The sequence below is a fragment of the Zalophus californianus genome, chromosome 6, assembly GCF_009762305.2.
Source record: "Zalophus californianus isolate mZalCal1 chromosome 6, mZalCal1.pri.v2, whole genome shotgun sequence".
In the NCBI taxonomy this organism is placed as follows: domain Eukaryota; kingdom Metazoa; phylum Chordata; class Mammalia; order Carnivora; family Otariidae; genus Zalophus; species Zalophus californianus.
In genome coordinates this window covers 41,018,939-41,034,421 of record NC_045600.1, presented here as the reverse complement: position 1 = coordinate 41,034,421, position 15,483 = coordinate 41,018,939, and the positions used below count along the sequence as shown (strand labels likewise).

At 35.3% G+C, this 15,483-nt stretch overlaps 1 protein-coding gene across 10 annotated transcripts in view; it reads left to right on the top strand.

Annotated features, from left to right (window-relative positions):
* Positions 1 to 15,483, top strand: part of KIAA0586 (KIAA0586 ortholog) — a 119,348-nt gene that overhangs the window by 3,946 nt on the left and 99,919 nt on the right. For 9 of the 10 annotated variants that reach the window (XM_027570156.1, XM_027570155.1, XM_027570157.1 and 6 more), the window contains 6 exons: positions 1,019 to 1,088; positions 6,131 to 6,305; positions 7,495 to 7,716; positions 9,678 to 9,831; positions 11,891 to 12,058; positions 13,079 to 13,202. In XM_027570156.1, the coding sequence (XP_027425957.1) occupies positions 1,019 to 1,088; positions 6,131 to 6,305; positions 7,495 to 7,716; positions 9,678 to 9,831; positions 11,891 to 12,058; positions 13,079 to 13,202 (913 nt within the window). Of the gene's footprint in view, positions 1 to 1,018; positions 1,089 to 5,253; positions 5,356 to 6,130; positions 6,306 to 7,494; positions 7,717 to 9,677; positions 9,832 to 11,890; positions 12,059 to 13,078; positions 13,203 to 15,483 lie in introns of those variants that run through there. The other variant, XM_027570163.1, reaches the window with a different exon arrangement.

The window sequence follows — 15,483 nt, the reverse complement described above, 5'->3', positions numbered from 1 at the left end:
ATTTTAGATTTTTACATTTTAAGACATTCACTGATTTTTTTTAAAGATATTAATTAAAAAGACTTATCATTTTTCCTTATTATTTTGATTATTTCATTTTAATTAGTTTTTCCTTCCAAATTAAGCTATTAATGGAATCTTTAAAATCCAGAAAAAGGTTTCTAATCATAAAGGTAATTTTAGGGGCGCCTGGGTGCCTCAGTCGTTAAGCGTCTGCCTTTGGCTCAGGTCATGATCCCAGGGTCCTGGGATCGAGCTCCGCATCGGGCTCCCTGCTCCGCGGGAAGCCTGCTTCTCCCTCTCCCACTCCCCCTGCTTGTGTTCCCTCTCTCGCTGTGTCTCTCTCTGTCAAATAAATAAATAAAATCTTAAAAAAAAAATTAAAAAAATAAAGGTAATTTTATTATTACTAACCTGTTCCATAAGTTTCATGTTAAGTATTTATAAAAAAAATTTATAGACTCTGAATTCACGTTCTGAGTAGTCTTTGGTAAGATAATAGATTAAAAAGTTGCTTTGAGGAAATTTATTTAGTGACTTTTTTCTATGTAGCTTTATTTTTATCTAAGCAGTTTTCTCTTTTGAGTTTGAGCAGAATGTCTCCAATTTATCCCCAGGTGTTTTTGATACATTTTTTCCCCTATTGTCTAGGGTTATGACTATTATTATTCAGTCATTTAATTTGATCCTTGCACTTTTTTTTTTAAGAGAGGGAGGAGGGGAAAGGGCAGAGGGAAAGGCAGAGCGAGAAACTCAAGCAGGCGCTATGCCCGGTGCAGAGCCTGTCAGGGGGCTTGATCTCACAACTGAGATCATGACCTGAGCCGAAATCAAGAGTCGGACGCTTAACTCATTGAGCCACCCAGGTGTCCCAGTTCCTTGCATTTTCTTAAACTGAGAAATCTTACTGCTGAATTCCTAAACATTCTCTTAGTTTAAAAAGTTGTTTTGGGATACCTTACTAAAATTTAACAAATTTTTAGGAATCTGAAGTATGTTTTGTGTTTTAATTTTGCAGCAAATGACATCTTTATTTCTCGGTACACCATGGGACAGAAGGATGCTCTCCGAGCAGTTTTAAAGCAAAAGTAAGTTTCATTTACAGAAAATAGGTGAGCCATTTCTTATGTTTTTATATGGTTCTCTAAAATTAGCTTCACTTACATTTTGGACATAGGAAAAACATTCTTTTCGATGTGTGAAATATATACAAAGCATTTTTCATAGTGTTGGATATGTATAAAATACTCAATAGCTGTGAACAATTATTATAGAAGAGGTACTGTTCTCAGGACTTTATATGCATTAACTCATTTAATACTCAAAAATAATCCAATGAAGTAGATTCTATCACATCCCAATTTTACAGAATCCCCATTTTATAGATGAGGAAACTGAGGCACACAGAGATTGATTTTCTCAAGGTCATTTAGCAAGTATTCACTGGGCTGGGATTCAGACCTAGGCAGTCTGCCTTTAGAATTTTGCTCTCTTAATCGCTTCACTATGCTACTTGTAGCAATGGTCAAGTAGTTCCAAATACATAATACTTATTATTTACTTTCTAAGGACATTTAGATTTTTCCTGGTCAAGATTTAAGAAGGGACAAGGTTAGCATCTGGATGGAGTGAAAGGACACCATGGCTACTACTCCATCTAAATGGTCCCTCCCAAGTTTATCTTAAATACCAATGAAACACAAAACCAACTCTAACAACAGCACCATGCTAAGCATGTATCTCCACTACTCTGGAGGCAGTTTTTATTATTTTTATCATTAGCAGAGATGGGATGAGATACATATTCTTAGGCTAAATTTATTCTACTCCTGACCTAGAACAGTCTGGAAGACCCCTTAGAAAATAAGTAAAATTTTTACTTAAACTTGAACTCTCATTTTATTCAAAAAGGAAATTTTTATATTACTTCAAAACGGAAAATCATTTTTTAAATAATACAATTAAAATAATTACAACTATTAAAATAAAAAAATTGTTATTTTTCCACCTACAGCTATCTGTGGCAAACATATTACACTCTGGGAAACATTAGACTAACAAAAATAAATAGTCTCTCTAAACCACAAGAGTGTGGTCGGAGCCAGCCAGAGTTTAAGAGCTGGTTGTTTGGCTTCATCATACTTTCCTTTTTACCTTTGTTCAGCCTACAATTCCCAATATTGTGATATGATAGGAGAGGAATTTGGGTGGTATATTGTATTCTGGGGTTTATAAATATATAAGAGAAAGCAAAAGTAAGGGCATGAGGAGTGGTGCAGTCTCTCAGATTCTACAGTTGAACCCAAAATTGCAGATTACATCTGATTCATTTGGACCGAAAGCAAGTACCACTTCCATGCAGCTGACCTGCAGTAGGGACCTTACCAATTTGCCTTCAAGTCAGAACTCTCCGAATGGAAATCTCTGAGACCTCTCAGAACTCTCAGATCAGGGAGGGAGAAGTGGTTCATAAACAAATGGACAGTGAGAGGTAACTGTGAACACTACCCCTCTTAGACAGTAGATCTCTCCCCATTTCAGGATGAATGAACAGAATTAAAAACAAACAAACTAGGAAGGGTCTTGAGAAGGGGATTGCAATGCGGAGAATAATTGAATCAGAAACATAAAAATGACTCTCATGTTGGGTTAAAAGACAGTCTCTGTCTCAAGAGATAGATTTTGCTGTAGTCAGTGTCACTTGAATTTATTGGTTTTGGAGAATGGTAGATGGAATTTGGCAAAGTGATTCTAAAATTTACCTGGAAGGACATACAGTTGAGAATATATATATATACATAATGTTAAGAATACATACATATAGAATACAGATAGTTGAGAATAGCTAATTTCAGGGGAACAACTGGAATGATGGAGAATTTGTCCTATTTGATATAATATGCTCTAAAGCTATACTAATAAAAAGTAATAGACCAGAGTCTGAGTAATGAAGAGTCTGGCCAGAGTGTCTAAAACAGGGTAGAATGTTCTTACATGTGGATGGAGAGGATGCAAGGGGCTAGATTATAAACTACTTTAAAGGAGAGAAAGGGCAAATCATCTTAAAATGTTAAAGTATGATATATATTTCTTAAAAGGCTCATTCAGAGAGCAATATGAAAAAATGAATTGGAAGAGGACTGGACTGTAGTCCAGGAAACCAACTGGCGGCAAATTTGGGGGTGATCACTTTGAGAGGGATTCAGTTGGTCCTCAGTACATTAGAGGGTGGTGGAATGAGGGTGGGAATCATGCTGGTTTGGAGAGGAGCAGACAGATTTGGAAGCTAGAGATAGAATTGACAGGAATTGACGATTTGATCTGAGAGTGAAGAAGGAGCTAAGGATGAATCTCAGATTTTTGGCTTGTATAAATCCATGGTCAGTCGTAGCATTCACTGAGAAAGGAAAATCCTTGGGAAAGAATTCTTGGGGGAATATATTTCATTTTGGACATACGCAGGGGTTTGAGGTATCTGTAAGAAATCCAGTTAAACAATGTCCAGTAGGAAATTGAATATAAAGGTCAAATTCACAAAAAGTCTAACCTAGGAATCTAGATGTTAGAAGTAGTATATAAATGGTAGTCTGAACTCTGAGAACAGTTGAAGTGACTCAGGGAGAGTGAAAAGAAAGATGGCATAGAGTCAGACACTAAGAAAACCAAACCTTTAAGAGCTATGCAGAAATGCAAGCGAGCTAAATGCTACTTGGTTTATCTCTGGATAAATGAACAGAATTAAAATAGGAGTGTGTGGTGTTAATAAAGCCAAGGGGAATGAAGTTCTAAGTTTGATAGGTTGCTCAGAGGTAAAGAAAGGTAAGGACTGTAAAGTGTCCATTGAATTAAGCAAAAATTATTACTGGCCTTGGTGAGGGCAGTTTCTTCATAATAATGGTCTAAATGCCGGATTCAGAGGATTTAGGAATAAGAAACAATTTAAAAAAAAATAGAAGAAATAATTTTTCTGAATGAGAAAGTTGTGTGTTTCCCAGTTCTTTACACTTAGAAGCTGTTTACATTTGTTACATTGAGCATTTAATTTGATAATTAGAAAAAAAATAAAATTTAAAAGCCTATTAAGAAGCTGATGTCTAGTCTTACAATGTTACTTCTCTTGTAGGTCAACTTAATGTATTCATGTAGAATGATCGATCTTAAAGGGTAAAGCACATTCAGACTTCAGACAGGTATACTAAAAGATAGGAATATCTGAATTATATTTTAACACACCACTTAATCAGTTAGATATATAATGAGTGCCTACTGTGCTTAGTTCTTTCTTTGTTGCGGTTTGGCATAAAAGAAATCCCCCTTCCCTACCCCCCAACCCAGGTTGCTTAGAGCTTAGTTGGGAAGAGAATATGGACATATATGCAGGAATGAGCGATTAGAACTGTGATAGGAAGCAACATTGCATTTAATATATTATGAGACTGTTCTGCACAGACATTTAAACCATGGGGTGGCTGCTTACTAAACCTCAGGTGGATAGTAGAGGCAGTAAAACCGAAGGAGTTATTGAAGGGAGAGATCAACTGGAAGTGTTTAAGGATAGGTTTATTGAAAAAGGTAAGGTTCATGTTGGATCTTAAAGAAGGAGAAGGATATATAGTAAGTTGAGTGGAAGAAGGTTGAGAGAACAGTGAGAAAAAGCCTGGAGTCGGATGTGGGAAGGGTGTGGTGTAGCCAGTGAGGAGCAATGTGACTCCTGAGAGGCTGTGTGAAGTATCAGGTGCATATAGGAAACTAGGGCAGGGACAGAGGATGGTGTGTGTGGACGGTCAAACAAGAAATTAGCCTATTCAGTTGTCTCTAAGGAACAATTTTAGATTTTTGAGTGGTGGAGAAATGTGTTTGAGAAGTTTCTGAATGAGTAAAATCTGCAAGAATGAAATAGTTGGCAAGAGATGGTGAAGTTTTTCTTGTTTTTTTTTGTTGTTGTTGTTGTTTGGTTGGTTGGTTGGTTTGGTTTTGTTTGTTTTTTACCAGAGGCAGAAGCATCAAAGGCACTATTCTGAGAGAGCTCGGTGTTGTGGGACGATCTCTAGGAATCATAAGTCAACTGTGCCTTACTGGCTCAGTGATTTTGGTCAAGTAAATCCTATTACTTCTGTGGACCTCAGTTTCTTCATCTGTCACATTAGGAAGTTAGGATAGGTGGCCTATTGGGTTTCCCTTGCCTCTGTAGTTCTGTGACACCATTCCTGCAATTGTGATGAAATAATTGACAAAACTTGGTGACTCAGTTAAGTGTGAGAAGGTAAGTGGAGAATGGAAAAGTCAAGAAAACTTCAAAATTTTGAGACAGAGAAAAATGATGCTCCTAGTAGAATGAGGAAATAACAAAGAGAAGTAAGTTTAAGAGCTTCTCTGGGTCTGCTTTAGAAATCAGAAGAGAAATCCAGCAGCTAGAGATAGAGGGCATTCCTTCTGCTTTTACTTAGACTTACCTAGGAACTCTGCAGTTTTGTCTGGTTCCTTTCATTGTTTTTGTTGTTGGTGATGATTTGTTTTGTTTTGTTTTGTTTTATTTTTTTTTAGGGGAAATATGTAACAAAATTGAGTCTTTTTTTTTCTTTTTTCTTAGTATTCATTTAATTAAATCCCTCATTGTAAATATGTATTTGCTCTCATTTTTAATCCAGGCTGCTTCAACCTGTGTTTATGCCCTGTTTTAACAAACTCTGTGACATTTATTAAACCTAAATGAGCTAGAATTTTAAAAAGCATTTTTTTTAGCAGTTTTAACAGTTTCTCTTAGGTTGTCTTCCTTTGGAAGTAAAACTTGGTACTTGTACTCTTAGAGCCTTTTCTGCATGTTTTGCATTTGTACTTCTTGATTATATGTTATTGTAATTGTACCCCTGTCTTTTTCATATGTGCAAGTCTTCTTTTCTGAAATACCACAACCTTCCAGGAATTATCTTCTTATTTCTTTAGTCTATAGTGACCTTTCATAGATTTCATTTACCAAATGACTGATTAGATCCTGATATGGAAAACCAAGTGATTTAATTTTTTAAAAAATCAAGAAAACCCACTGTCAGCAGATTATCACTGCAGGTGCTTCTTGAAATGGCTCAGTGTGGCTTTACTGAATATATTTGTATTCCTTTTTTATTTACAGAGCTCAAAACATGCCTGTTTTTAAGGAAGTAAAGGTACAGCTTTTAGAAGATGTAGGCCCAGAAAAGGACGCTGCTACTCAGGAGGCGAGAATTTCACCCAGTGGAGTTGATTCAGCTACAACTGTGGCCGCAGCGACCGCAGCTGCCATCGCTACGGCAGCCCCGCTGATAAAAGTATAATTTTCTCCCCAGATATTCGCAGCTTCTTTGTCAAATGTAAAAATACTTATTAGGAACTGAGTCTATAAATGATTGTATCCAACTGTAGACTAGGGTCATTCTAGTCGCTCTCAATTTGAAAGAGTTTTCCTGTTCATGCTCATATATTACCTCTCAGGAATTGAGACGTAGCCCCTCCTTGCTGGGAAAATGCTAGAGAACCTGGGACTGCTTGGTTTCAGCCCTGAAAATATTGCATCCAGGAAACCCTGAGTCCTGGGCAGGGTCATCTTTATTTTAGAATTAGAAAGGAACTCAGAGATTATCTGTGCCACCCTCTTCAGTTTGCAAATGGAAAACTGAGAAACAGAGTCAGAGTAGACACAGGTCCCAGAGCTAATAGGTAGCCAAGCTAAGACTGGGACTCCAGGCTGCCGACCTAATTCAGTCTGAGATTAGTGGAGTATCAAAAGCTAATTTTTTTGTTATTATTTTTTAAAATTTTTTATTGTTATGTTAATCACCATACTTTATATCATTAGTTTTTGATGTAGTGTTCCATGATTCATTGTGTGTGCATAACACCCAGTGCTCCACGCAGCACGTGCCCTCTTTAATACCCATCACCAGGCTAACCCATCCCCCCACCCCCTCCCCTCTAGAACCCTCAGTTTGTATTTCAGAGTCCATCGTCTCTTATGGTTCGTCTCCCCCTCCGATTTTCCCCCCTTCATTTTTCCCTTCCTGCTATCTTGTTCCTCTTTTTTTTTTTTAACATATAATGTATTATTTGTTTCAGAGGTACAGATCTGTAATTCAACAGTCTTACACAATTCACAGCGCTCACCATAGCACATACCCTCCCCAATGTCTATCACCCAGCCACGCCATCCCTCCCACCCCCCACCACTCCAGCAACCCTCAGTTTGTTTCCTGTTATTTACTTCTTTTTAATTACCATTTAAGTATTTCATTTCTGGCATTATAACAATTCTTTGTTGCAAATGTGTTATTAATGAGAGAAAAAAATCTATTAGGGCTAACTATCTTCTGCTTTTTATTTCTGTGATTCTAAAAAGTATAAAATCATCAGAGATTTGGAGAGTAAAAATCTAATTTGATCATTTTTATTATCAGTCACTTTAAACAACCTTTGTAGTAATTGAGCATATTTTTGATGTCTTCTGGTATTTTATTGTTTTAGGTGCAGAGTGATTTGGAAGCAAAAGTGAATTCTGTTACAGAATTACTCAATAAGTTACAGGAGGCTGATAAACAGTTACAACGTGTTACAGAGCAGCAAACAAGCATTCAGAATAAACATGAGAAACTACATTGTCATGATCATGAAAAGCAAATGAATGTGTTTATGGAGCAGCACATTAGGCATCTTGAAAAATTACAACAGCAACAAATAGATTTTCAGGTATCTATAATAAAGCCAGCACATCCCATGGTCTTTTATCACTTGGATCCTTAAGCTAATGTTCATTGATAATTGCAATTGCTCATTACATTGTAACAGTTTTCATTCTTAAATAATGATTTTTGAGTTCATTATTCTTCCTCTCCATGTGGAGACCTCTCTCTGTACATTCTAGTTCAAATATCACTAGTTCTATAAGACATTCCCATGTAGTTGGTTTTTCCTTCTTTTGTGGTATTTCTGTTCATACCATTTTGAAAGGGCTAATACTGCATTGCAGTGACTTGTTACGGTTGTTAGCTTGAGAATGTGCATCACAATCACATGAAGAGCCTTATAAAAATACATATGCTTGTACCTCTCAGAGATTCAGACAGCAGGTCTGAGATGGGACCTGGGAATAAAAAGCTCTAATGATTCTGATGAGATAAGAACCATTTGGTATACATAGTGCTTCTGTGTTTAATTAATTAAAAGCATTAACATCTTTAATTGCCTTTTGAATATGAGGCACTGGGCTATTATAAAAAGAAGAGTTATCTTCAGAAGGAACTGGTAGGTATAGTTTATTTATTTTGGCATTTCCAAGTCCTGGGATAGTAGCCAGTGCTCAGCTACTCAGTATACTTTTTTTTTTTTTTTTTGAATGAGTGAATGACCAGCATTATAAATGCATTGGTTTTAATTTACTTTTATTTTTTCCTAATTAATGTGCAGCTTTAAAACTTTAAAAAATTAAAATATAACATTCAGAAGAATACACAAAAATAAGTTTATTATAGCTCAGTATGTTATCACAGAGTGAACACGAATATACTGTAATTCTCAAAACTTCTTAATAGAGCTTGGCTTGAGCTTTCCTTGTGGTTGAAGATAGTATTTTTATTGGAATGATATGGCCATACAAAGTAAGGTTTTAGTAAGTACTCCATGCACAACTGAAATTGCGTGTGCAGCATGGTATCTTGTGAGGAGCTAGGAGTGGGTCTGTCAGAGTGCTGGTCCCAGTCTAACTGCCCTTTTCTGAGCCTTGATTTCTTTACCTAGAAAACATTTTATTTTTTTCTTCAGGGTAAGAGGAAATGACACATTTGAAAAGCACATTGATTTCTTAAGGAGAGGTCCTACTTGTCCTCTATGCCTACCTGCCATTTATCCATTTTTTTCATAAATAAACCCATCGTTCATTGACTTTCTGAATTTGGAAGAATGGAATCTTTTCTAATGCAGACATCTTATTTATAATGCTTATAATTACAGGGAAAGTTGAAGCTTTAGTGACATTAGGTATATTAGTAGTTCAATAAACACTTAATGAAATGAAATTTGTTGAGTCTGGCGCATCTGTTTTACGTAGAGAGATCTCTACACATTTTTAAGACTTCTGAAAAACTGTAAATATTTTTAGGTTTTCCTTTACCTCATATAAGACTCCTTTGAAATCAGTTTTATTAGGTAAGATACATTTACATTCCAGATATTAATAGTGCTGAAAATTGTCATTTTAGCTCTCATTTGTATCTAAATGCATATATATTATTGCTGCTACAAATCTGAGTGCCTCTTAGCAATGTTTTTTCACCCTTTCCTTCAAATGAAATCACCCAGGATATAAAGAGGAGAAGTTTTGGTTTGAAATTCTCTGTTTGAAGTAGAGATCTAGGACTAGGGCCCCTTCCTTTTGGTCATCTCCTAGCATGCCTCACTGGTCCCCAAGCCATCTCTGAAGTAGAAAGGAAGAAACCGAGGTTTAGAATGGCTAAATCAAATGATCAAGGTCATACCACAGAGCCAGGCTTAATCCAGTGGCAGACTGCTACAATGGATAGTTACATGTAATGTATGTATTTTATTGTTTATTAAATCTAACATATTGTTTTCAAGTCCTCTAATAAACTTCATGAGATAAGAACTCTTTCAAATGATATTTGAAATTAATAATATAATTGTATGTCTTCCAGACTCATTTCATTAGTGCTGCGCTCAAGACCAGTAGTTTTCAGCCTGTTGTTACGCCCCCTTCTAGAGTGATGGAAAAGTATTCTGGAAAACCAGACTTTTCTAACCTTGGTAGCAGTGATCCATCTTCACAGAACACATTTGCTTCCAAACAAGGTAAAAATGTGTAGTGCTCTGTGAATGAAAAATATTAGCTATGAATTTCCTTTACAATATGTAAGCCAAAAACTTGTTTACTAGGTAGAAGAAAACTAAGTCTTTGTTTTATAAAATTAGTTGTTTTAGGTTAAGTAATTTTTAGGTCATTTCAAAACTAGTCCAGTCTAGTTAGGGATCATGTCCTACTTTATGGTTTTAATAAATAGCCTTCATAAATTGTCAGACGCACTTACAAGTTTAGAAAAATTTTACTCATCTAGTATCAGTGCTTGTAATCAGTTTTCCACATCTCTGACAAACTGTATATTTTCCATTTTTCTTGATTCTGTGAGGAGAGAAATGACCTGAGTACAGTAATAAACTATTTCTAATTATTTTTAGGTAGTAATGTAAGTTTGCCAATTTAATAGAATTTTAAAAATCTTTGTTTATAGTAAAAAAGGAATGCGTAGTGTATTTGTATTAAACCTCTGGAATTTAAAATAAATGAATAAATGGGTCTCCTGGTGACTCAGTCAGTTGAGCGTCTGACTCTTGATCTCAGCTCAGGTCTTGATCTCAGGGTTGTGAGTTCAAGCACCATATTGGATTCCATGCTGGGTGTGTAACCTACTTTAAAAAAAAAAAGAAAAGGTAAAAAAAAAAACAACCCACAAATGAATAAATGTGTTTCCAAATTATTGAATGAATCAATGAAAATCAAGGGCTATCCCTTTAATGATATACAGATCCAATATCCCCAACATTTGATTTGTTACACCATTTTTGTATTACAGACATCTTGAAGAGTCCTTATACTTGTAAATTGCTTTATGTTTTTCCACAAATGAGTGGTCCTTACAAAACTGTTGTGAAAGTGGCATGAGTCAATTTTTAAGTTGAAATCAAGGAAGATGAAGCACAGGAAGGTTATGACTTGCCTGCTCCAGGTTACCTGACTTGAGGGTGGGTTTGTCAGAGCTACAGCCCCAACTCAGGGTTCAGTATGACCTAGCCATATGCTTTCAGTAGAAGTGGACACTTATTTCATACTTAGTTCTGAAGACTTATTTGCTCATAATTTTTTTTTTTAGACTTGAGTTTTAAGGGAAAAAAAATGTATGTTTTATTGGTTGTATATTGAATTGGTTTCTTTGTATGTCTTAGTGACAGTAAAAGAAATAAAAGGAAAAAATAAGTAAATTTAAACTTCAACAAGTTAAGCTTTTTATTTTTCAATACTTTTTCCTGGGCATACATTATTTTTATGTACTGCAATTTACCATAAATATAATTTTGTACTGATTTTTTACTAGCATATCAAAAGTATTTCCCATGTTTTACATAATTATCTTCATAATATTAATTTTTTAAAGATTTTATTTATTTATTTGAGAGAGAGCAAGTGAGCGAGAAAGTACAAGTGGGGTGCGGGGGGGAGGCAGAGGGAGAAGCAGACTCCCCTCTGAGCAGATGTGGGGCTCGATCCCAGTACCCTGGGATCATGACCTGAGCTGAAGTCAGACGTGTAACCGACTGAGCCACCCAGGCACCCCCATAATATTAATTTTTAATGATGAAAGGATAGTCACAATTTATCCTGTTGTTGGGCATTTAGGCAGATTTTAGGGTTTTTACTTTATAAACAGTACTCTGATAAAATGATATATTTAATGTTTTCTTTCTTCTAGGTTATTTCCTTAGGATAAATTCCCAAGAGTGAGATTACTAGATCAAAATATATAAAAATTTTAAGACTTCCTATACTTAGTGCCAGATGGTTTTATTAGTTCTCATTACCATGAGTAGTGTCTGGCTATGCCATTTTCACCACAGCTTAAATAGCACTGAATATTGTCATATTGATTTTTTTTTCTTGTTTATTAGCTGTAAGTGTGAAATTTTTATAGCCTACATTTTGATTTCTAGTGAGAGTTATTTCTATGTACTTCTTAATTTGTGTAGCCTATATAATTTTAGTTTTATTTTTAAAATATGGGGAAGAGTAACACTCTACAAATTAAAGTTTTTTTTTTTTTAAATAAGTTGAATTTATTTTCTTTATTTTCTATTAAAGCACCTTCTGGAGAGGTTGAAGATATGGGTTTTGATAAACAGAAATCTCCTTTGGAGACACCAGCACCTCGCAGGTTTGCTCCTATACCTGTTTCAAAGGATGATAAAATATCAAAGAGGGAAAATCCTAAAGAAGAAAAAGAAAATATGGAGATGTCAGATCATACAGGTAATAAAGCAATCATAACTAACATCTACTACTTTTATTAGACCTACCTCAAATTAGGAACAGATTTCCATACTCCTCTGATTTCTTATTCTCTTATGTGCCTAGTAGTAACTAATGTAGGATGTCTATTTTTAGTATTTTTCTTTAAATGATACTTAACTGGGCAAATCCTTCTTTAGATTCTTTGCAGGAGGTAGAGGTATACAGTTAAAATTATTCTGATTATTTTCTATAGGTTATTACTTAAACCTTTACTGAACAAGTTTAGTTACTAATAAAAAATAATGCTTTACTAAAGGTAAGGCTGATCATTTTAGAGTGTTTTTCCTTACGTTGTTTTTAGGTGTGAATTTCAATAGTAAAACTCAGAGAAATTTAACATTTATTACTGTGTTCAGTTGGAAAAAGTATTATAGTATTAACTATTTAATAGGGAACAAGAACTTTTATAAGTGACCTGAAGTAATAATTTGTTACAGACCCTTAGAGCCCTTCTCGTAAAAGTAAGTGAAAGTGTTAAATATAAGCTTTTATTCTTGGAATCACTTAAATACATTTGAGTCTTGTCTTGGATACACTTAAAGAGTTTTAAGGATACTAAAATGTTTAATAACAAACCAACCTCACCCGAAAGATAAAAGTTATTATGTAATCTGGTTAAAGATGAGGTTAAAGGGAAGATTTAACTGACAGTTGCTGTAAAGAAACAGTCAAACCTCCCTTTAACTATTGATAAAAATCATGCAATTTACTGGGCTTTGTGATGATGACATGTCTCATCAAATTCCTTTTTTATGTGATGGAAATAAATGCAGGCCTAAAATTTTACCAGTGTAGTTTTCATGAGTTAAAAGTATTTGGTTTTATTTGAAGAGTGTATTTAAAACCTACATTATAGATTGAGTTGAGTAGATAGATAATCATCCTAAGAAGCTAATCAAGTACAAATATATGTGAGCTATTATATAAAAAAGAAAAGTACTTGAAATGAAAAATGGTACCATATTTCTTTTATTGCAGGAAATGTAAGATTGTTGGAACAGATTTTGAATAACCATGATTCTTTGACAAGAAAAAGTGAATCTTCAGATAAAACCCTACTAACTAGGTCAAAAATAGAATGGAATCCTGAGAAGAGAGAGAGGTAAAAAACAAGAGATTGGAATAAAAGCTATATTGAAAAGAACTTTGTTTAGGGGCGCCCGGGTGGCTCAGTCAGTTAAGTGTCTGCCTTCCACTCAGGTCATGATCCCCGGGGTCTTGGAATGGAGCTCCACGTCCACTGGGAGGCTTTTCCTCCCTCCCTCCCCACCAGCCACCTTCCTCCCCACTCCTGCTCTCTCTCACTATCTTAAATAAATCTTAAAAAAAAAAAAAAAGAACTTTGTTTATATTTCTAAAATTTCTTTAGGAATTTTGATAAATATATAACATTGCTTTTAAAAGTTACCTTAGAGGGCATCTGGGTGGCTTGGTGGGTTAAGCTTCAGGTTAGGTCAGGTCATGATCTCAGAGTCCTGGGATCAAGCCCCGCATCCAGCTCCCTGCTCAGAGGGAATACGCTTCTCCCTCTCCCTCTGCCCCTCACCACCACTCGTGTGATCTCTCTCTCACTTGCTGTCTCTCAAAGAAATAAATCAAATCTTAAAAAAAAAAGTTATCCTAGATTTACTATTTTCTGCTGCTAATATATCTATCCCTTTATTATAGTTATAAAATGAATGTATCTTAATTTCTCAAAATGCAGTTTAATTCTAATGAATGCAGATAATTTATTTTTATTTTTTTAGAGAGAGAGAGAAGGCGTGCTTGAGGTGGGGGAAGGGATGGACAGAGGGAGAGAGAGGACAGCCTTCAAGCAGGCTCCACCCCCAGCATGGATCCCACAGAGGGGCTCCATCTCATGACCCTGAGATCCTGACCTGAGCCAAAATTAAGACCTGGATGCTTAACCGAGTAAGGCACCCAGGTGCTCCCAGATTATTTCTGATGAAATGTTATTTGAGATTTGCTTCAAAAATAATCCAATGCAGGATAGAGGAAACTGGTTTGAGAGTATGGATAAAATGAGGATAGCCATGAGTTAATGATTAATGTAAATAGGGGTATTGGAGCTCATCATATTGTTCTTTCTACTTTTGTGTATGCCTGAAATTTTACATTCATAGTTTTTAAAAAATCAAGTACATCTAGGTCATGATTATTTTATTTGTCTTAAATGTCATGGAAACTGTGATAATAAAAACTAAAAATAAGCCACATTTTTAGTATTTTCATGTGAAGACTGCAGTTTTATGCCATTTGCTTTTAACGTAATTACTGATAAAAGATTTATGTCTGCCTTGTTGCTATGTGTTTTCTATATGTCTTGGTATTTTTTAATTCCACTATTTCTCTATATTGTCTTCTTTTGTATTAAGTAGACATTAATTTTCTTGTTTCTTTTACTGTACTTTCTGATTTGTTTTCAGAGTGCTTGCCCTAGGGATTATAGTATCTTAATTTAAAACAATCCCGTTTGGATTAATATCAATTTAATTTCAATAGGATTCACAAACTTTGTTCCAATATAGCTTCTTCCCTTCCCCTTCCTTCCCGCTGTTATTGTAATACATATTACATTGTTATACATTATAAGCCCATCTATATGGCTTGGTAATTAATGCTATATGCAGTTGTCTTTTAAATCAGATAGGATTTAAGAAAAGAGTTATAAACAAAAATATATTTTATACTGTTTTTATATTTACCTATATAGCTAAGCTTTATCAGTATTCTTTATTTTTTCGTATGTATTCAAGTTAATTTCTAGTATCCTTTTATTTGACCTTGAGGGACCCCCCTTTTTTTCCCAAATTTTTATTTAAATTCTAGTTGTTAACATACAGTGTAATACTGGTTTCAGGAGTGGAATTCAGTGATTCACCCCTTACATGTAACACCCAGTGCTCATCATAACAAGTGCCCTCCTTAATCCTCATCACCCATTTAGCTCGTCCCCCATGCACCTCCCTCCATCAACTCCCCCATGCACCTCCCTCATCAAATGAGGGATTCCCTTTGGTATTTCCTTCAGGGTAGGTCTGCTAGTGATGAATTCTATTGTTTACCTAGGACTGTCTTAATTCATTACTTTTTTTTTTTTTAAGTATAGTTGAAACACAATGTAACATGAGTTCTAGGTGTGCAACAGTGATTCAACGGCTCTATATGTAATGCTCTTCTAACCACAAGTGTAACTATAGTCAGTCACCATACAGTGCTGCTACAGGACTGCTGACTCCATTCCCTGAGCTGTACCTTTCAGCCCCACGGTTTATTCATTCCATAAGTGGAAACCTGTACCTTTGTCTCCCATTCACCTCTTTTTGCCCATACCCCTGTCTCCCTCCCCTCTGGCAACCACCAGTTTGTTCCCTGTATTG